At 37.8% G+C, this 22,998-nt stretch overlaps 1 protein-coding gene across 1 annotated transcript in view; it reads right to left on the reverse strand.

Annotated features, from left to right (window-relative positions):
* Positions 1 to 22,998, reverse strand: part of COBLL1 (cordon-bleu WH2 repeat protein like 1) — a 150,770-nt gene that overhangs the window by 62,201 nt on the left and 65,571 nt on the right. The window contains exon 3 of the mRNA XM_036857207.1: positions 553 to 741. Coding sequence (XP_036713102.1) covers positions 553 to 741 — 189 coding nt within the window. The remainder of the gene's footprint in view (positions 1 to 552; positions 742 to 22,998) is intronic.

Genomic DNA, 22,998 nt, shown 5'->3' on the forward strand with positions numbered 1-22,998 from the left:
AATTTATCCACATTTTAAATAAGTTTATTAAATCATTCAATGATGTGAAAAATCCTGCTAGTTCTACAGACAGATTTATCTGTTTTGATAAATAAAAAAGTATTACCTTTTAAGAGTAGTTAATAACTTCTGCAAAGTCAAATTTGGAGAAGCGGCTTAAAAGAGAAAGAATAATTTGGAAGGGAAGCGAAAGAGTTTTCTTATGGGTCCCTGGCTTGCTTTGTAAGTTTGACTTAGAAAATCAATAAAACTGATGACTGTTCCTCTGGAAAAGGCTATTAAAAAAAAATTTTTTTTAATGACTAACAAAATGTAAAATAGTTCCAAATTCCAAGAGTCACTTCACTGGGGTTGTGGAATTCATAGATTTGATATTTAAAGCACTGTTATAAAAATTTTAATATCTTTTAGCATTTACTTTTTTAATAGATAAGTAAACTGAGTGATGAATAAAGTATCTATCAAAGAAAAAAAATCAAGAAGTCTACAACAGAGGGTTTCAATTACAGAAGAAGAAAGGGAAGTCCTGGTATTTCTTTCACTCCATCGTACCTGCCATGAACAGTAGTAGATTTGATAATATCCCCAGGTAGAACCACCAAGAGTTCAATATCTTTATCTATCGTGTTTTCTTTCTGTTCCATGATAAAAGCAGAAGATTCTACAGAATCATCAACTGAAGAGGCATCAAGGTATTTGGTCTCAGCTGGAGGAAGCGGTGCCTTGGGTTTTGGTTTTCTCCTAAAACAAAAACAAAACACAGAGAATAAAATATATGTATTTTAAAAATAATTTGCTAATAGGATCTCATTTAATAAAAACACAAAATGTGTGTATGTATGTTTTTCACACCTAGGGGAAAAAATGCACTAAAATGTTAGCTTACTAGGGATGATGGAATTAAGTAAACGTTTTTTCTGCCTTTTTTTTTTAATAAATTTATTTTTATTATTTATGGCTGTGTTGGGTCTTTTGTTGCTGTGCGCGGGCTTTCTCTAGTTGCAGCGAGCGGGGGCTACTCTTCGTTGTGGTGCGTGGGCTTCTCGTTGCAGTGGTTTCACTTGTTGCAGAGCACGGGCTCTAGGTGCACAGGCTTCAGTAATTGTGGCACGTGGGCTCACTAGTTGTGGCTCGCGGGCTCTAGAGCACAGGCTCAGTAGTTGTGGTGCACGGGCTTAGTTGCTCAGCCGCATGTGGGATCTTCCCGGACCAGGGCTCGAACCTGTGTCCCCTGCATTGGCAGGTGGGTTCTTAACCACTGCGCCACCAGGAAAGTCCTTTTTCTGCCTTTTAAAATCAGCATATTTGTTTGTTTGTTTTTAACAATATGCTTGCATTACTTGGCAATACAAAGAAACATGGTAACAAAAGAGATCGGATATCGGCCTTCATTAAATTCAATTAATGTGTGTTCACTACAGCGAAGCACAAGTACTGCATTTTTCTTTGGTGGAACAAATTATAAAAATTCTTACTCTCCTAGGATGGAAATCAGTATCTCATTTCCACACCTCCTAATAGCTCTTACCTTTGTGCCTCTCATTCTATTGTTTTCCAATCTAGTGTATTCTGCCTCTCTATCCAGATGAAACTCTACGTATGCTTCAAAATCTAGCTGAAACCGCCCTCCTACCACCCCCCTATATCAAGTGTCTCCCTATAAGGAACATACAACAGATTCCACAAATGTAACATTTTCCCCATTTTTTTCCCCTGGGTACCAGTTTCATCTCTCTGCCTACATTTATTACTCCCTGTAAGAAAGAAGCATGCTGTATTTCCCACTGTGCTCAGCAATGAATAGTGAACTGTGATTGGTTATTTGATAAAGTATATTTCTATTTCAATAAAAAATGTTACAAATAATTATTCTAATAAATATGTTTCGGTGTCACTTACTAGGACAACCCCTTAACTGATTTATAACAGAAACAGTAGTAGACATTCTACACATGGCCAATTCAATGCTTTGATGATTCCTAGGCAAAAATAAAAACCATGCAAAATAAAAGGCCTTCTTTGTAAGTAAATACGTAACATCCAGCCATTAAGTATTTTCAAAATGTAAGGTCTTACAAATCCAAGCACGTTTGCGCACTCAGCATCGTGAAAAAACAGAAACAAGGTTCCTACATTAATTTTCTAAAATAATAGGCCTTTAATTTTTAGGAGTATAACTGCAAAGTTATATTACACTTTAGAAAATATTTCTTTTACAGTAGTGACAAAAATGAATTTTTAGAAGTGTTTCAATAAATATAACAAGTTTATAAAATCTATATGAAGAAAAACTTTATCCAATTTCCAAATGTTTTTAATCTGCCCAAACTGACTACTCATCTATTCAACAAACATTTATCCTGTAACAGACAACCATGTAGCAGATTCAGCTAAACACTGGGGATGTAAAGACAGTAAGACCCAGTTCTCCTTCCCCAAAAGGACTGACAGATATATACAAAATTAGAATAAAGTTTGATGATTGTTCTAATACAGGTATGCAGATGGTACAGCTGCAGCTCTTAGGAAGAGAAACTTTCCTGGGAATCCAGAAATGTTTGACAGATGGGAAACATGAGTTGGGTTTGAGGGAATGAATAGAAACTCACAGGAAAAGACAAGAAATAATTGATATTTTAGGCAAAGGAAAGCAAATCAAGCCATGAAAGAAAGTGGTACTTCTCAGAATTGAAGAGTTTGGTAAAATTCCAGAGAAAAGTCAAAGGAGAAGAGAAATCAGTGAATCAATGAAAAAGCTTTTATAAATTAAGAGAATTCAGCAAGGTGGCTTGGCACAAAGTGATACACGCCAGCATCAACAGCCTGTGTAAACATAAGCAAAACCTAGTCAAAGTATAATGAAAGAAAAAACTTCTTTTACAGTAGCAACCAAAATAAATTTTAAAAAATTATTACAATAAGTACAACAAGAATTTTGCAAAATGTATATGAAGAAAATCTTAAATGCCAAATAGTCAGCTTGGATCTCCTTTCCCTTCGACTCCAGATTTATAAATTCAATGCCTACTTGACATCTGGACTCAGATGACTAACTGGAATCTCCAGCTAAACTTCCAATTCCTCTTCCCATCTCCTCCAAACCAAATGTTTTCCTCTCCAAGTCTTCCCATCTCAGTAAATCTCAATTCTTTCAGTTGCTTGGGCCCAAAATCTCCTCTCTCACACACATACAATCCAATCCCTTGACAAATTCTGCCAGCTCTATATCATAAATAGACCCAGAATCCATCAACAACCTTGATTACCAAACACCTCTGTTCAAGCTGCTAAGTGGTCTTCCTGCTCCCAACCTTGCCACTTTACACTTTATTCTCAACATAGCAGCTGGAGTGATCCTCTTACAATGTTAAGTTTGATCACAGAACTTCCTTTCCCACCCTTCGATGGCTTCCGACCTCAGCCAGAGTAAGATCTGGAGTTTTATAATCTGTCGTCCCTTACCTCTAGCCACTCCAAGCTCCCCTCTCCCACTTTCGCCCTAGGCTCACTGCACTCCGATCCTATGACTCTTGCCTTTTCCTTGAACACACTTAGGACAATTCCTACTCAGGTTCCTCTGCAGAGTCTGTTCTTGACCTTAAGATTAACACCTCTATTTCTCTGCCTTACTTTTGTCTGAGGGCTTGTCAGGGCAACTAACATACTTGTTTATCCTGTCTCCTTCCATTAGAGTGATTAATCCCATGAGTATAGGTTCTTGTCTCCACTGCCTGGTGTCACACATATTTGCTAATGTATAAAATCTCTAGAATGTCTGCCACATGGTAGGCGCTCATATTTACTGAATGAATGCATTCAGTGAATACTTCCCACAAAGATGAGGTACCTAAGCACGTAATTGGGAAGGAAAAAAGGTCTTACCACCAAGGTACTCAGAATTAGCTGTGTTAGGTTTTAGAAACTGATTATGTTTTATTTTTAAGAAGATGAGTGTTGAAAACTATACACTGGACTTATCAGCAAGGAATAACTGGGAACCTTAGGGCTTTAGAAGAGTTTCACGAGGAAGGTCAGAAGACAAGCCCAGCCACCACGCGCAGGTAGGTAAAGCATCAAGAACAACCTTGCCCACAAAATGGACTTGGCTTTCAAGAGAAGTGGTACCGGGGGCATCCCTGGTGGCGCAGTGGTTGAGAATCTGCCTGCCAATGCAGGGGACACGGGTTCGAGCCCTGGTCTGGGAAGATCCCACGTGCCGCGGAGCAACTAGGCCCGTGAGCCACAACTACTGAGCCTGCGCGTCTGGAGCCTGTGCTCCGCAGCAAGAGAGGCCACGACAGTGAAAGGCCCGCGCACCGCGATGAAGAGTGGCCCCCGCTCGCCGCCAACTAGAGAAAGCCCTCGCGCAGAAACGAAGACCCAACACAGCCAAAAAATTTAATTAATTAATTAATTTTTAAAAAAAGAATAAAGCATAAATTAAAAAAAAAAAAGAGAAGTGGTACCATAGAAGGTCTGATAGGCACCTCCTGCTGCTACCATCACCTCCCCATCCCCCGCTTTCATCACTGAAGGCACCTTCCCATCTCCAAGTTTTGCTCCCCCGAGTCACCGTTTGAATGCCCTCCCCATTCTCTCTGCCTTTACCTATATTATCTATCCTTCGAGGTTCAGACTGAATCACAATTCCTTGGTACATTTTCCCTGTCTACTGCACACTGCAATGAACTCTAACAGTTTTAATGTTCTTATATGTATGACTGTCTTATTTCCTAAGGTACTTTGAGTCTATGATGAAAACCCATCTTATAACTTTATTTATTTATTTATTTATTTATGTATTTATTTTTGGCTGCATTTGGGTCTTCATTGCTGCGCGCGGGCTTTCTCTAGTTGTGGCGAGTGGGGGCTACTCTTTGTTGCGGTGCGCAGGCTTCTCACTGTGGTGGCTTCTCGTTGCGGAGCACAGACTCTAGACGCGCGGGCCTAGAGTAGTTGTGGCACACGGGCTCAGTAGTTGTGGTTCGCGGGCTCTAGAGCTCAGGCTCAGTAGTTGTGGTGCACGGGCTTAGCTGCTCCGCGGCATGTGGGATCTTCCCAGACCAGGGATCGAACCCGTGTCCCCTGCCAATGCAAGCAGGTTCTTCACCACTGTGCCACCAGGGAAGCCCCGAAAACCCATCTTAAATTACTAAAGGTAAACCAACTTAAAAAAAAAAAATAAGGAAAGCAGAACAAAGCCCTTGTTGAAATATTATTTACATGGAACTTCTATTAAGAACATCTTAGTGTTCTCTATTATTATAATAAAGCATTTGTCACCTTTGGTCCTGAAAATTGGAAAGCATATTGGGAATCAAACCAAGATCCTTCCACAATGAATTAGAAATCCAACAGGGAAGATGCAATATGTAAGTAATTAAACAACAAATACAAAGCAAAAAAACGAAGTGTCATAAAACAGATGGGTAACCTTGAAGACTCAGAGCAATGACAGCAAGCTAAAATGAGCTCTGTGGGGATGTGAAGGCAGGTATTAAGGTAACTTCAAAGAAAAAAGGGACTCAGTTCTTGAAAGAAAAGTAGTATTTAGGAGGAAGAGCCTGTAGGATCATTTATATGTTGGTTCCCGACTGTGATCCATTTACATTAAATTCAGGAATGTGTCTATCCAGTTAAAGTTTGCTCACTACATGGTATAGTCTAGTGAAAAGAATACCAGGCAGAGGCCTGGATTTGGCCTGAATCCTAAGTAGATTTAAGACTTCGTTAACTTACTTGATCTCTTACTCACCAGCAAAAGTTTTAAAATACCTTTTACCTACTCACATCTCTCCCAATGTTTTACATTTCTTAGTTGAGATGCTTGGAAACGATAACAAAATTAAATTAAATGTCACCCAAAGCCAAAAGTATAGTGAAAATAATCAAAGCTTTCAACATAATCTAAGCGTAGGAAATTCTGGTAAAGCAGAGTAATACATCAACATGCGATAACAACTGTAATTTATGGCTTAGACGAATGCTAGTTTTCATTAATATAATAAAAATGCAGTAACTGCCATTGAAGTTCCCCCACCCTTTTAAATGGGAATGATGTTTGAGCCAGTTTCCTGCTCAAGGGATTTCCACATAAGCTCCTCAGTGGCCTAGTTTGACTCCCAGTTCCTGCTCCTCAGAGGCCACTACCTTCAACAGTTACAGCAACAAATTTTACACAAGTGTGGTGGAGAGAAGGTTATACTGAAAAGATATTTGAGATAGAAACCTTTTCTGGGTCAACGCAAAAATTCCCAAATCAAGCCCTAAAAATAACAAGCCACAGTAAATTATCATTTAGGTAAAGCATCGTTTTATTCATGAAAATTATCTCAATATTATATTCAATGTTCATAATGAAAATTAAGGTACAATTCCACGTTATGCAATAACTGATCTTTAAAATACCCAAACTTAATTTTAACAGAGAATTCAAATTACCATTTGAATGGTATCCTGCTACCACTACTGATTGATTTTTTTTTATCACTTGATCTACAAAGCACTTCAAAATCATGTGTCCACTGTAATCACCACTCCATCCCTGTCAATATTAATATCCTTAAAATAAATGAAAAGGAATAAAAGAGACGCTCAGTAAAACAATAGAAATCTACTCAAATACCTCTACTTTGTTTGAAAGAAAAAAATCTTTCAATTGTATATGAGATATATCAATACTTGCATCCTTAATAAGCTACTCGAGTCCAATGGGCTCTCATCTGTTTGCTTTATTTATATAGTATCCTCATAGATTCAGAGAAATACTATACAAAAATACAGCTTTGATATTAAAGACAAAATGTAAGAACGGAATTATAAGTCTTAAAACAATAGGTTTTTAAAGTATTACATTCTAATGACCAAAAAGAAATTTAACAGCCACCCTCTCTCAGTACAGAGGGCTATCAAACATTAGATGCATTATGGTAAGTGTTGACGAGACAGTCCTTCGAAGTACAGTATCTGGCAATGTTTTGATGGTTCCTACCTTACGCATTTCAACTATAAAGTGGAGATCAGTTCTTCAAAACAATTTCTTAGTGTGTCTCTCTGGGTTTAATGAAACAAGAGGAGATTATATTAAACAAAAAACTGTCCCAATGGTGGGCATAACATTGTGCTATGTGCTTGAGGGAATGCAGTTAAGAACAAAAGGTCCCTTTTCTTGATGAGCCTTACATCTAATCAAAGTAAATATATCAAAGTGGCTTTAAAAGATAAGCAGTAACGAAAGGCAACAAGGGGAATCCCAAGGCATTATATGACAACAGACATTTCTCTTGTCAAGGTCACCAATCATCTACGTGTGTTCAAATCTAATAGATAATTATACATCTCATCTCACATTTGAGTAAGCGCCTAAATTCCAATAAGGACACACTTCACAGCTGCTCAAGCCCTCTGCTTGGGATTCTCTTCCCTTGGCTTTGTGTGACACTACAACCTAGTGTTTTCCTCCTTTACTGCCACTCCTCGGTCTCAATGCCCTTATCTCTTTGTCTGATTTCTAAGTGTTGAGGCCACCCCAGGGCTCCTTGTCTGACCCCTTCTCTTCTCTTCTACAATCCTCAGCCCCAAGTAATTTCATGAAATTCCATGGGTTTAAATACCATCTGCAAGTTGATGACTCTCAAAATTCACATCTCCAACCCTGACCTGTTTATTGAGTTCTGACTTATATGCCCAATAATCTCATGGTCTTTGCCATTTGAATGTCCCATAGGTATCTCAGAATCAAAACTCTTGATTCTCCTCTCTACCCCCAGTTCTCATCCAAGCCTCCCCCCAGTAACCCCCATCCCTGGGAATGGCTCCACACTAACCACCTTGTTAACTCAAGCAAAAATTCTAGGCATATTTTAATTCCTCTCTATGCCTATCTCCTATTTCCAATTCATTATCAAGTCTTGTGGGCTTTTAGCTCTAAAACACATCCTGAACCTGCATACTTTTCACCAGTTCCTCTGCTACCACCCTGGCAATTAAGCCATCAGCTCTTGATTGGACTGCTCCAACAGCCTCCTGACTTGTCTCCCCGCTTTCTGCTCTTGTCCCTTAAAATGTATTATTCTCTGCAGTAGTCAAGAGTGATCTTTTTTTTTTTTAAATATATTTATTTTTACTTATTTACTTTTGGCTGCACTGGGTCTTCGTTGCTGCGTGCAGGCTTTCTCTAGTTGTGACGAGTGGGGGCTACTCTTCATTGTGGTGCATGGGCTTCTCATTGCGGTGGCTTCTCTTGTTGCAGAGCACGGGCTCTAGGCACGCGGGCTCTAGTAGTTGTGCACGTGGGCTCAGCAGTTGTGGTTCGCAGGCTCTAGAGCGCAGGCTCAGTAGTTGTGGCACACGGGCTTAGTTGCTCCATGGCACGTGGGATCTTCCCAGACCAGGGCTCGAACCCGTGTCTCCTGCATTGGCAGGCGGATTCTTAACCACTGAGCCACCAGGGAAGCCCAAGAGTGATCTTTTTTTTTTTTTTTTTTTTTTTTTAATTTATTTATTTATTTATCTATGGCTGTGTTGGGTCTTCGTTTCTGTGCGAGGGCTTTCTCTAGTTGTGGCAAGCGGGGGCCACTCCTCATCGCGGTGCGCGGGCCTCTCACTATCGCGGCCTCTCTTGTTGCCGAGCACAGGCTCCAGACACGCAGGCTCAGTAATCGTGGCTCACGGGCCCAGTTGCTCCGCGGCATGTGGGATCCTCCCAGACCAGGGCTCGAACCCGTGTGCCCTGCATTGGCAGGCAGATTCTCAACCACTGCGCCACCAGGGAAGCCCCCAAGAGTGATCTTTTAAATATGTAAATCAGACCACATCACATCTCTGACCCTTCACTGGTCTCCCAGTACATTGAGAATAAAACCAAATTCCTGTTCTTGGTTTGCAAAGCCCTAGATGAGCCAGCCTGGTGGTTCTCAAAGTGTGATTTCAGAGCAGCACCTGGGACCTTGTTAAAAATGCAAATTCTCAGGCCCTACCCCAGACCTAAATAATCAGAAACAGAGAGGGTAAAGCCCTGCAATGCACCTTTGACAAAACTCTCCAAGTGCTTCTGATGTATGCTAACGTCTAAGAAATCACTGAGCCAGCCCCTGCCAACCTCCCCTCTGTTTACTCAGTTGCAACTCCCTATGTAATTCACACTGGCCTTCCTTCCCTTCCTTCACATCTGAGGGACTTGCAGAGCTGCTCCCTCTGCCCCAAATGTTTTCACCACAGAATTTCAAACTGCCTGCTCCTTCAGCTCACCCAGACAGCAGGTCAAATATTTCCTCCTTGTATAGGTGTTCTCCGACCACTCAAAAGGGGGGGCCAACGCCCAGCCCCACCCATCTCAGCCCACTCTTCACCCAGTGGTGCTCAAATTTGGCTTCACAATGGACTCACCTGAGGACTTTTATAAAATGCTGAGGTTCAGGCCCCACACCCGGAAATTCTGATTTACTGGCTATGGGGATTTTTAAAATCTCCCCAAGCAATTCTAAAGTGCAGCCAAGTTTCAGAACCACTAGTCTAGTACAACGCCTGACAGATAGTAGGTATTCAATTAGGGTTAATGATTTACTTTCCTAAGAACTTTGTAATGTCTGAAACACTGCCAGAATGTTGCTACTTAGGTCAATCAAGTTCACGTAAATTCAGGAAGTTCTCAGAACCACTCAACGTAACAATCTTAAAAGTAGTCCCAAAGTTTAATAATAACTTCTCCAAATTTAAATCCCCATTATATATATATTTTTTAAATCCCAACTTAGCTTTATATGGTTAGCAGTTTTACAAACATCGCATTGCTTCTTTTTTTTAAGTTTATTTATTTATCTCTTTATACAGCAGGTTCTTATTAATCTATTTTATACATATTAGTGTATATATGTCAACCCGAATCTCCCAATTCATCTCACCACCACCACCCCGCCCCCCGCTTCCCCCCTTGTTGTCCATACGTTTGTTCTCTACATCTGTGTCTCTATTTCTGCCTTGCAAACCAGTTCATCTGTACCATTTTTCTAGATTCCACATATGTGTTAATATACATATCTGTTTTTCTCTTTCTAACTTACTTCACTCTGTATGACAGTCTCTAGGTTCATCCACGTTTCTACAAATGACCCAATTTAATTCCTTTTTATGGCTGAGTAATATTCCATTGAATATATGTACCATTTCCTCTTTATTCATTCATCTTTTGATGGGCATTTACGTTGCTTCCATGACCTGGCTATTGTAAATAGAGCTGCAATGAACATTGGGGTGCATGTGTCTTTTTGAATTATGGTTTTCTCTGGGTATATGCCCAGTAGTGGGATTACTGGGCCATATTTTTAGTTTTTTAAGGAACCTCCGTACTGTTCTCCATAGTGGCTGTATCAATTAACATTCCCACCAACAGTGCAAGAGGGTTCACTTTTCTCCACACCCTCTCCAGCATTTGTTGTTTGTAGATTTTCTGATAATGCCCATTCTAACCGGTGTGAGTTGATACCTCATTGTAGTTTTGATTGGCATTTCTCTAATAATTAGTGATGTTGAGCATCTTTTCATGTGCCTCTTGGTCATCTGTATGTCTTCTTTGGAGAAATGTCTGTTTAGATCTTCTACCCTTTTTTTTGATTGGGTTGTTTGTTTTTTTAATATTGAGCTGCATGAGCTGTTTATATATTTTGGAGATTAATCCTTTGTCCATTGATTCGTTTGCAAATATTTTCTCCCATTCTGAGGGTTGTCTTTTTGTCTTGTTTATAGTTTCCTTTGCTGTGCAAAAGCTTTCAAGTTTCATTAGGTCCTGTTTGTTTATTTTTGTTTTTATTTCCATTACTCTAGGAGGTGGGTCAAAAAAGATCTTGCTGTGATTTATGTCAAAGAGTGTTCTTCGTATGTTTTCCTCTAAGAGTTTTATAGTGTCCAGTCTTACATTTAGGTCTCTAATCCATTTTGAGTTATTTTTGTGTATGGTGTTAGGGAGTATTCTAATTTCATTCTTTTACATGTCGCTGTCCAGTTTTCCCAGCACCACTTATTGAAGAGGCTGTCTTTTCTCCGTTGTATATCCTTGCTTCCTTTGTCATAGATTATTTGACTATAGGTGCATGGGTTTATCTCTGGACTTTCTACCCTGTTCCATGGAACTATATTTCTGTTTTTGTGCCAGTACCATATTGTCTTGCTTACTGTAGCTTTGTAGTAGAGTCTGAAGTCAGGGAGTCTGATTCCTCTAGCTCCGTTTTTTTCCCTCAGACTGCTTTGGCTACTCGGGGTCTCTTGTGTCTCCATACAAATTTTAAGATTTTTTTGTTCTAAATCTGTAAAAAATGCTACTGGTAAATTGATAGGGATTGCACTGAATCTGTAGATTGCTTTGGATAGTATAGTCATTTTCACAATATTGATTCTTCCAATCCAAGAATATGATATCTGTTATGGTATATGGTATTTTAACAAAATAAGAATTAAAACCCAAGAATTCTGCCAAGACTTCCTTCAATTATTCCCTCACTAAGTGGCACGACTTTCAAACCCCGGACCCATGGTTTTTGCTTTTACGTTGGGGGTTGGGGGAGGTCTTTGTGCCAACCACCTGCTAGGCCCCTTTCACCTTTCCTCAGGGAGAATGATTCACAGTTTCCCACTGTCTTCCATCCATCTTATTACCAGGAGAAATGTAGCAATATAACAGAATAAATCAAGTCTTAGAACACCTAAGGCTGCTAATTTCTGAAAGACTGCTGATTTCTATCTTAAACAGTTGCTACAGGCTCCTAAATGCGAGCTTACTTGCTCTCAGCTCTGTGGAAAATTAATTCTTTTGGATGAAGAGTTAGTCATTTTCTGATTATGCTCAAATAGTTCAACTGTTTAATAATTATCAAACATAATAATTATCAAAATCTAGACTGTGGAGAGTCTACAATCCAGTTTCTCTAACAAATTGACAATGTGGGGAAAATGATGGGGGCGGGGGTAAGAACTGATATAGAATGAGAGATGTAAGTGACAAAACCACCAAAGTAACGTGTGAAACTCAATCCAATTTGGACAAAGAGACTGTTAGAGAAATTTAAATAAAAACTGGGTGTTAGATGATATGCAAAAGGAACTATTAATTTTGTTAGGTACAATAATAGCACAGAAGATATATTTAAAAACAAAAGTCCTTATTACTTCTTCCACTCTACTATTCCTAGTAAGTGCTTCAGGTACGCAAAGATCATCATTTTTCTTTCTAATATCTTTGCCCTAACTCTAACCCATCTCAAGCCCTAGACAATCACTAATCAACTTTCTGTCTCTATATACTTGCCTTTTTGGATACTTCATATAAATGGGATCATGCAATATGTGTCCTTTTGTGTCTGGCTTCTTTCACTGACTATAATGCTTTCGAGGTTCATTCGTGTTGTACCATGTATCTGTTCTTTGTTACTTCTTGTTACCCAACAGAATTCCATTGTATGAATATACAACATTTTACTTATCCATTCACCAACTGATGGACATTGAGTTGTTTCTACTTTTTGGCTATTGTAAATAATGCTGCTGTGAACATTTACAGGCAAGTCTATACACACCCCTTCTTGGTACATCATTCATGTGAAGACTTCACAACAAAACCAATATAGCCTCTTCTTAGTACTCAGTGTAAAAATTCCTCCCAATTCCCACCAGGCACAAGAAAATAGTTTAAAGCCATGATTCCTCAAAGTTATTTGAAGTCACTGGCATTTAAAATGATCACATATTCAAGAAAGACCAATAGATATTCAAGAATTATAAGCCACGTGTAGACTGTACCAAACAGAGCTTCAGACACAAACTGATTATCCAAGAAACATTTTGATTATAATTAAAACAGCTCAAGGACCATAAGATTCTGCTTTTCCATTAAGCCATTCTTCTTTCAACTACAGATCAATGGGTTAGTATAAATATTAAATATACAATAAATATAATGAATAATATAATTAAACATTTAAGACAAGATACAAAGTAACAATCATTGAATAGACTAACATATCTAACAAAGGAAGAGGTAGTTGGTGTAATGAAAACACAGCATAACTGCATTTAACTTATATACTAGCTTCACTACCTAAACCCAGAAAAGATAAGATTCCCCCATAAGTATTGCTTATGCAACAAAGTGTAGTTCCAAACTGTACTTTTAAACTCACACATAAAGCTGCATAAATGTATTTTGTATTTTTCTTATATAGTTAAAATTTTCATTTGGAGAAAAAACTCTATCGCATTTTTAAATATATAAATAGAATAGATATTAATTAATGTTATCTTACAGAAAACAGTTTGAGAATAGTGATTTAGGAAAATGATCAAAAAGGAATGCAAATGTAACAAAAATCCTTTAACATTTCTAATCAGTAGGTTATTTTAAAAAGCCACTTAAAGTGGGAAATCAAAAGTTCAAGTAGGGCTTCCCTGGTGGCGCAGTGGTTGAGAATCTGCCTGCCAATGCAGGGGACACAGGTTCGAACCCTGGTCTGGGAGGATCCCACATGTCGCGGAGCGACTAGGCCCGTGAGCCACAATTGCTGAGCCTGCGCGTCTGGAGCCTGTGCTCCGCAACAAGAGAGGCCGCGATAGTGAGAGGTCCGCGCACCGCGATGAGGAGTGGCCCCCACTTGCCGCAACTAGGGAAAGCCCTCGCACAGAAACGAAGACCCAACACAGCCAAGAATAAATAAATAAATAAAGGAGTTCTTTAAAAAAAGAAACTACTACCTACCTTATAGAGTTGCATTAATGCAAAGTTATTTACTGCAGGAGGCCAACTATAATCTGCAAACTTGGTTTTAAACATCTATCCCACTTAAAAAAAAAAAAAAAAAGATTATGATACATGAGAAAGAACTCTGAACCAGGAGGTAAAGAAACGCTAGTTTCCCACACACACACCTCCATACAACAAGCATTTATTCAGCACCTACACTGGCTTTGGGTACAGAGAAAAATACATCAGTTCCTGCACTCAAAAAATTAATAGTTTATTATTGTACCATTTTACTCAACTACACATAAAAAGTCCCAATGTTATCTTGTTCTTCCTTTCTCTTTAGGTGTCTTCAGTCTGATCAATCAATGAGCACTGGTAAAGCACCCATTAATAACATCAACAGTGCAATCTATTAAGATACAATGGGCGGGAAGCTATGTATGCATTACAGTTAATTCTTAACACAACCTTGTGAGTAGCTGTTATCTGTATTTTACAGCATAAGGAACAAATCCCCAAGAGGAGAATTAACTTGTCCTCAGTCACAGTGAGTGAACTGCAGATCTAGGTTTTAACCCAGGGTAATTCATTTCCAAGCCCATCTCCTTTCTCCCATGCCATTCTGTTGCTCAGTCTCCTACTGTGTGCATCCAGCTCTGACGAAACAACAATTGGAGATCTTGAAGTTCTATTTGGAGTGACAGATTGGAAAGAAAAAAACCAACATTGTGTGAACCTATCCAATAAGTACAATTTATTGTTACTTTCTCTGGGACAACATCTGAAAGAAGCACTGACTCGCCTGAAGAAAACCATGAGACGTGTATGCTAAAGACTAATTCATCAGAACCATGCCTTTGTGCTGTATAAAACCACAGTCCTTTCAAATAAAGGAAATCACCCACATTCTAAAAAGTAAATTTTGTGTCATCTGCCTGATTTAATCAACCCAGAATACTATTCCAGGCCCTCCCAACTACCATATGTTTCATTTCCACAGAAAGGTAGCTAATGTAGTGTAGAAATACTGTAAAATCCATTGCAACTCTTCCTCCTGAGAAACAACAGAAGGAAATGACAAAGAAATATACAGTAGTCTCATTTATATAAACTTTCCCTGAGGAAATAGGTGGAACTAGAAACAAAGGCATATATAACATGCCAAGTACTGCTGGTCAATACAGCACAAAGTCTTAGCAAACATTTTGTTCAAAAATAGCTCTTAGAATATCAAAGCCATTAACAACTTTTTTTTAAACACAAGAATTCTGGTATAAAATAGGTGTGGTCCTGTTATTATAAATGCCAAGATAAAAGAGCTAAAATAATAACAACACATTCACTTTTTGATCCTAAAATAAAAACTAATTGGACATATTTATTGCAGTGATCTCACAAAAAGATCATTACATTCTCCTTTTTGTCCCCCAAATTTCATAAGCACCGTTCCCATGTTATTTTTACATTTAGGAAAACTATAAAAGTAAAAAAAATAAAAACTAGAAAAGATAAAGAATGCTATTTATATTTTATCTCAAAAGCAAAACTAAATCCTTTTTCTATTTCTCTTTGATAGACTATTGCATATTTTCATGAATTAGATGAGATATCTTTTATGTATTGATATCTGCCCTTCAAGAAATGACAGGTAACTTTGACCAACAACCTTTTTTCCAATTCACTATGAAAACTGGTAAATCATCTTTATGTGATTCCACAAGACTAACTCTCAAACAAAAAACCAAGAAAGCTTCAATCAAATGTAACCAGTCATCAATTTAATACTCCATCCAATTTTTTTGTTTGTTTGTGTAAACAACAGTTTTACATTGTTTTCCAAAGAGTTTCTCTTGGGGGGTGGGGGAAGCTTCGGTAGGTACATTTTTTACAAAGTGAAAACCGTTAACAAACAAGTTACCTTGACAAATAGAATTATCAGGGACTTTCCATATGACTTGAGAGTTCAATGACATAATTGACAATAGGCTGAAGTTCAAAAAAAAAAAAAGGAAAGGGGGGAAAGAGAGTCATTACCAGGGACAGCATTGTGGGAAGGTTGAAACTGTGGGGTTTAGAAAAAATGAGTTTCTAATTGTACATCTCCATATATATATAGACTAACCACTGCAATCTGTCTTTGTGCAAATAACTCTCCTCTTTCTTTTGACAAGGTTAATGAGTGATAAGAAGGCATCCACACAATCCATTTAAAGTCATAACTATATAACTCCAAGATTCTGCAGAAAATACCCAAATGTAATTCTAAAGATTAATGCATAATCATTTCAAACATGAACATGGAATATAATTATGCTCTTAATGTTGAATGTATAATGACTTTGTGTTAAATAATTCTATTACTCACCTTAGTTTTTTCCTATTACATCTGATTCAGTAATTTGCTTTCTAAAGAACATATGCTTAGTGGGAGTAAACAAGACACCGGAGAAGTACATTCTCCTCTTCCTTATTAATGGCATCATTAAATCTGCTTATTTATAGACTCAACTATCTGACCTCATGGCCTACATGGATAAATGGATTTGTTTAGTTTTTAATCCTCAGTGTGTGTTTAGCAGCAATTAACCAGAGGGAGATAATAACATGATATATCTTTTTGATCTTTAAGATAAAATATGATATTGCATTTTTTGTTATTTTGACTTATGTGAACCTTAAGTATGATAAGGTTTCTTTGTGAGTGAAATTGGAAAAATATAAATCTCATGTATTTATTTCTATGGGAAAACTAAATTTGAATTATGCAAGTCAGATTTCTACAAGGTATTTAGAAACATAGCCCTTGTTAAAAATATATATAACCACTTTGATTCTATCAAACAAATTATTTTCCAGATTTAAGATATATTTTATAATAGCAAGTTGATTTATAATTTGAAACATGTAAAATCTTTCCTAGGTACAAATAATTGTTACTTCTTCTCTACTCTCTAAGGTTTTTATAATCTTATCACTTCTAAGCAGACTTTTTTTAAACACTAAACATCTATGTTATAAGTAATACTTATATGCACTGTTGGTGGAAAGGTAAATTGGTGCAGCCACTATGGAAAACAGTATGGATCTTCCTCAGAAAATTCAAAATAGAACTACCATATGATCTAGCATCCCACTTCTGGGTATATATCCAAAGGAAATAAAAAGAGGATATCAAAGAGATATCTGCACTTGCATGTTCATTTCAACATTATTCACAATAGCTAAGATATGGAAACAACCTAAATGTCTATCAATGGATGAATGGATAAAGAAGATGTGACACAGATATATATATATATATATTTATAGATATAACCTATTATATATATATATATATAACAGAATACAATTCAGCTAGGAGAAAAAGGGAAATCCTGTCATTTGTGACTAGGAACTTGAGGGCATTATGCTAAGTGAAATAAATCAGACAGAGAAAGACAAATACTGTATGATACCATTTACATGTGGAATCTAAAACAGCTGAACTCAGAGAAACAGACACTAAATGGTGTTAACAACCGCTAAGGAGTAGAGAAAATAGGAGAGGTTGGTCAAAGAGTACAAACTTCCAGTTATAAGATGAATAAGTTCTGGAAATCTAATGTACAACATGGTGACTATAGCCAATAATAATCTATTATATACTTGAAAGGTTTTAAGAGAGTAGATCTTAAATGTTCTCACCATAAAGAAAAGAAATGGTAATTACGTGATGTGATGGAGGTGTTAGTTAAAGCTACGGTGGTAATTGTTTTGCAATAAATAAGTGTATCAAATCAACATGCTGTACACCTTAAACTTACACAATGTTATATGTCAATTATATCTCAATAAAGCTGGAAAAAAACAGTTTCCACCACAAGACAATGCTAGCTCACATTTTTCTTCATTTTATTATTTTTTTAAGTCACCAAATCTCCACAGATATTCTACCCCCAAATTTTAGCATTTCATTTTCACATTTCATCTAAGATTATATAATGCCAGGCTTCTATTTAAGGGATGAGGTTAGTATGGCCTTTATTTTACTTTTTTTTTTTTTAATTTAATTATTTATTTATTTTTTTGGCTGTGTTGAGTCTTCGTTTCTGTGCGAGGGCCCTCTCCAGTTGCGGCAAGCGGGGGCCACTCTTCATCGCGGTGCGCGGGCCTCTCACTATCGCGGCCTCTCTTGTTGTGGAGCACAGGCTCCAGACGCGCAGGCTCAGTAATTGTGGCTCACGGGCCCAGTTGCTCCGCTGCATGTGGGATCATCCCAGACCAGGGCTCGAACCCGTGTCCCCTGCATTGGCAGGCAGATTCTCAACCACTGCGCCACCAGGGAAGCCCTACTTTTATTTTTTTTTAACATCTTTATTGGGGTTAGTATGGCCTTTAAAAAGAGAACAAATATTTTCAAAGGAAAATATTAGACCATTTTTAAAAGCAGATGATTAGAAAATGCGAAATTATTTTAAAAGTTTTACAAATCATATTTCCACATTTTTACAAAAGAAGTACAGTACTCTAAGTGAAGTCATGAGTCAAGCTGTGTTCTTTGGTTAGTTAAGCAAGCAAGGTTATATGTAATCAAGCACCAGCTAAGTCAGAATTTCCACTAGCAACTTTCTTATTCACATTACATGCTGACAGAGTTAATATTACATTCAGGGTCTGCTCTAAGAGTAATGTGAAAAAAAAAAAAAAAAGAGTAATTTGTTAACCATTGGGTTTTTTGCGTGTGTTTTTTTTTAATTCAGGTAAATTTTACTAAATGCTATTTTTACTCACTACCTAAAGGGGTGTTAATACAGAGAGGTCCCATGCCAGGACGGTATAAGGGAAAGAGCCCAAATCTAGGGATCAAAATGCTTCATTCTAGTTTGAATTTCTCTGTTAAGTAACTTCACACCTGTGAATCTCAGCTTTCTTGTTTACTGATATTGAATGAAGAAAACATCCAAAATCTGCTTTATAGGGTTCTTGTGAGTATTAAAAAAGAAAGTGATTAGTACTTTGTAAAAGTGAAAACCCTAGATAAGTATAATTATCATACTACTTACTGAAATGTTCATGATAATTTGAAGAAATTTTACCACATCTTAAAGCTCGAAAGTTATCAAGAACAGAAATGAACAGCAGTAATTAATTTTATATATACATGGAGTTTAATGAATTATTATATTAAAACTTTTTTCTTCTCAAACAAGCGTAAGTCACACCATTGCCCATACACTTAAATGTGTCAAGGAAAATAAATTAGGTAATTTACTCTCCAAAACATCAATTCAAAAACCCATAAATTCTTCAGCCTTTTCTGTAAAAATTCTGATGGTTCTCACACACGTTAAAAATTCTTGAGTAATAATAGTTCAAAGGAAAATATTAGACCATTTTTAAAAGCAGATGATTAGAAAATGTGAAATTATTATAAAAGTTTTACAAATCATATATACTTACAATTCTTTCAGAAAGTCTCTATGAAACAGTACTGCTCCTTTGACTATTTACACTTAGAGAATGTTAAACCGACTTTCCTGTCCTGTTACTGACTCTTCTGTTTATCATGTGTGTAAGTGCCAGGCACTCCTTACCTCTGGCAAATATGTAAAAGAAGGAATTCACTGGTCTTACAAAATCATTCCGGGAATGATCATGTAACATTTTCACAGGTCCTTTTTCTGAAGAGAATGTGTTTTGCACGGTAGTTTTAAAAGTAACTCCTTACCAAGCAATTTTAAAACCGGAGAATTCAACGTTTTTGTCTCCTTTATAAAGTTATAAATGCTTGCAGATTCTCAATATACGTAACTTTTTTTTAAATTTAAGCAACATCTTACTAGATAATTTAATCATTAGATGGTAGTGTTAAGAAACACATCCATATAATAGTAAAGAAAAAATTATTTGTAGATAGTGTGAAGAAAGCTGGGTATATAAAAATCAGATTCAGAGAAAAGATCAGTCATTTAATTTTGTAAAAAGGAAAAAGAAACAGGTAAATTCCCTGCAGATGCTCCAATTAGTTCAAGACAAGCACCATTTTCTACGTGGAAACCCCAGTATAGTCAATGGAAGCTGATACTTGAGTTACACGGCTTCACCCCACTAATCCAGAACAATGTGAACCCTGATGTGAATGAAGTGTAATCTGAAAGGGTAAATTTTATAGTCAGTCCTTTTTTAAATCAAAGTTCATCTTTGCAACAATTCAGATTTTTCTAGGATATTCAAAATCAAATACAGATTATTCAAATAAAAACAACAGAAACTTTGATCCAAAATTACATCCTATTATTTTCACTAATAGAAGCATTATTTTTCATCGCTTCTCGGCCTTTTGGCTAAGATCAAGTGTAGAAGCATTATTTTCACTAATAAAAGCATTATTTCTTCTTCCATATGTGCAATATTGAATCTCATGCAGCTGTAGCCTAAAATAAAACTGAGAACTTCCACTGGGAAGTTCTGGGACTTCCTTTCGGGTTTTGATGAGACTCAGTGGTCTCTTAGAGCACTCTAGATATTTTTCACCAACATCCCTCTCCACAACAAAACCTCTTTAAAAGAGTAACTGTAGTTTGCATCTCTATTTTCTCACCTTGTATCCACTCAGAAGTCCACACCCATCTGGCTGCCATCCCCTAACCCCACTAAGATAAGGCTGTCCTATGCTTTTATTATCACCAGTGATGCTCATATTTTGGTGGATATTGAAGAAGAGGCCTCTTCTCCATTCTTATCTCGCTTGACTTCTTTGTAGTATTCTAAACATCTGATACTGTCAATCCTGAAATCTTTGCCTGGAAGCAGATTCCTACATATCATACATTCCAGTTTGCCAAGACAGTCCCGATTTGCCTTTGTTGTCCCAGCTTTAGTATTTAAAATCCAAATCCCACTCCACCCTCCTTTCACTCTCAAAGGTGTCCCTGGTTGCACAATCAATTGCATGGTCACCCTACCTGGGTACTGCTACCCATTTTCTTTACATCTCCCAGTCGCTATCTAATTAGGCATCCTAAACTTGACAACGCCAGAAGTGAAATCTTTGTCTCTCCTCCCTTGGTCTTTCCCACTTCAGTAAACAGCCCCACTCAAGCCAAAAACCTAAGAATTAAATTCGAGTCCTCTCTTTCCCTCATTGCCCACATTTAGTCCGAAACAGATGCTGAATCCATATACTCAATCTCCACTACAACCATCCCAGGTCCACCCACCACCCCCTCCCACCAGCAACGCTACTACAGTCTCCCTGCCTCTGCACTCACGCCGCAATCCAATCTCTTCCAAAAACTTCCACGGTGATCATTTTAAAACATAAACTATCAATTCATTCCCTGTTTTAAATCCTCCAAAGGCTTCCTACGGCTCTAAGAATGAATCCCAAAAGCCCCATCCTCGAATGAAGCCCAACAATATTGGCCCTCTCAGACTCTCACAGCGCTTTCATAGTCCCCTGTGCCCCAGCAGGCTTGCCTTTCCTGTAGGCCTATTATCCATAAGCCTTACCAGTCTTAACAGCCTTGCCTTCGCTGTTCCCAAGACCTGGGATGCTTTTCCCTTTGAACTTTCCTCATCACTGAGATCTCAGCTTGTTGTAAAGACTTTCAAGGATCTCATCTACAGTAGCAAAGCAGTTGCTGTCACATCACCCTATTTTAATTCTCTTCAAAACACGTATCACTGTTACTTTTCTTTATATGTTTTGTTGGTCTGGCTGTCCCCCCCAAAACCAGCTCCCTTCAGAATCTAAACTCTGACAAGAGATACCTTGTCAGTCTTTTCACTGCAGGACATCTCCCAGCCTCCCACAGACACTCAGGCCCAGGCAGGGCTGTGTCCTCAGAGCAGGAGGGTCCCCTGCGAGCACCTCTGCCAACAAGGCCCTTCAGCTCCTGCAACAGAGACGGTACACACTAGGGCTCCTCCACCAGCCACTGTCCCAGTAATTCAGTCTAGGAGGAAAGAAGAAGAGTTTCGGGGATTGAGCTCCACTAGTTTAGATGCAAAACGAAAAGCAAAGTAAGAGATGTGCAGGTGGGAAACGTGGGTCAGGCCTCCATCTGTGGAAAGTTCTCCTGTTGCACTGCTCCTGAGGTGAGGCCTGTTGAGAACAAAGCTTGCCTCATGCACTTTTCATATTTTATGGGGTAAAGTTATGATATGATAACTTTTATTCCTTTTTTAGTTTAGGTACATAATTACAGCATCACTCCCCTGTCCTACAATCCAAGCAAAGTGCTACTTTTGCTAAATGTGGGGCAGTCTATCAAGATAGAGGCCGATTCCCAGCTTAGTCACTAAGTGGCTGTGTGATCCAGGGCAAGTTACTTATCCCCACTCTATCTTAGATCCTCATCTGTGAAATGGGGTGGTAGTAATGTGTACTCAGGGGTAATATAGAGAAAGTCCTCAGCACGGTGCCTGCAGCATCGAAACAGCGAACACTTATTGAGATTTCTAATGCCCCAAAGAGAACATAAGCAGACCTTTGTAGTAAACAATTTAGAAAGTAATTCTATTCAATTCCCCCTTTAAAAAAGGGGCAAATCAGTTTAAAATTTTTTAATTTATAAGTTAGTAGTCAATTTAAACTTAAAGATACACACAAGCAAATCAATCAATGTGATACACCATATTAACAAATTGAAGGAGAAAAACCATATGATCATCTCAATAGATGCAGAGAAAGCTTTCGACAAAATTCAACACCCATTTATGATAAAAGCCCTGCAGAAAGTAGGCATAGAGGGAACTTTCCTCAACATAATAAAGGCCATATATGACAAACCCACAGCCAACATTGTCCTCAATGGTGAAAAACTGAAACCATTTCCACTAAGATCAGGAACAAGACAAGGTTGCCCACTCTCACCACTATTATTCAACATAGTTTTGGAAGTGTTAGCCACAGCAATCAGAGAAGACAAAGAAATAAAAGGAATCCAAATCGGAAAAGAAGAAGTAAAGCTGTCACTATTTGCAGATGACATGATACTATACATAGAGAATCCTAAAGATGCTACCAGAAAACTCCTAGAGCTAATCAATGAATTTGGTAAAGTAGCAGGATACAAAATTAATGCACAGAAATCTCTTGCATTTCTATACACTAATGATGAAAAATCTGAAAGTGAAATTAAGAAAACACTCCCGTTTACCATTGCAACAAAAAGAATAAAATATCTAGGAATAAACCTACCTAAGGAGACAAAAGACCTGTATGCAGAAAATTATAAGACACTGATGAAAGAAATTAAAGATGATACAAATAGATGGAGAGATAT

The sequence above is a fragment of the Balaenoptera musculus genome, chromosome 7 (assembly GCF_009873245.2).
Source record: "Balaenoptera musculus isolate JJ_BM4_2016_0621 chromosome 7, mBalMus1.pri.v3, whole genome shotgun sequence".
NCBI lineage: Eukaryota > Metazoa > Chordata > Mammalia > Artiodactyla > Balaenopteridae > Balaenoptera > Balaenoptera musculus.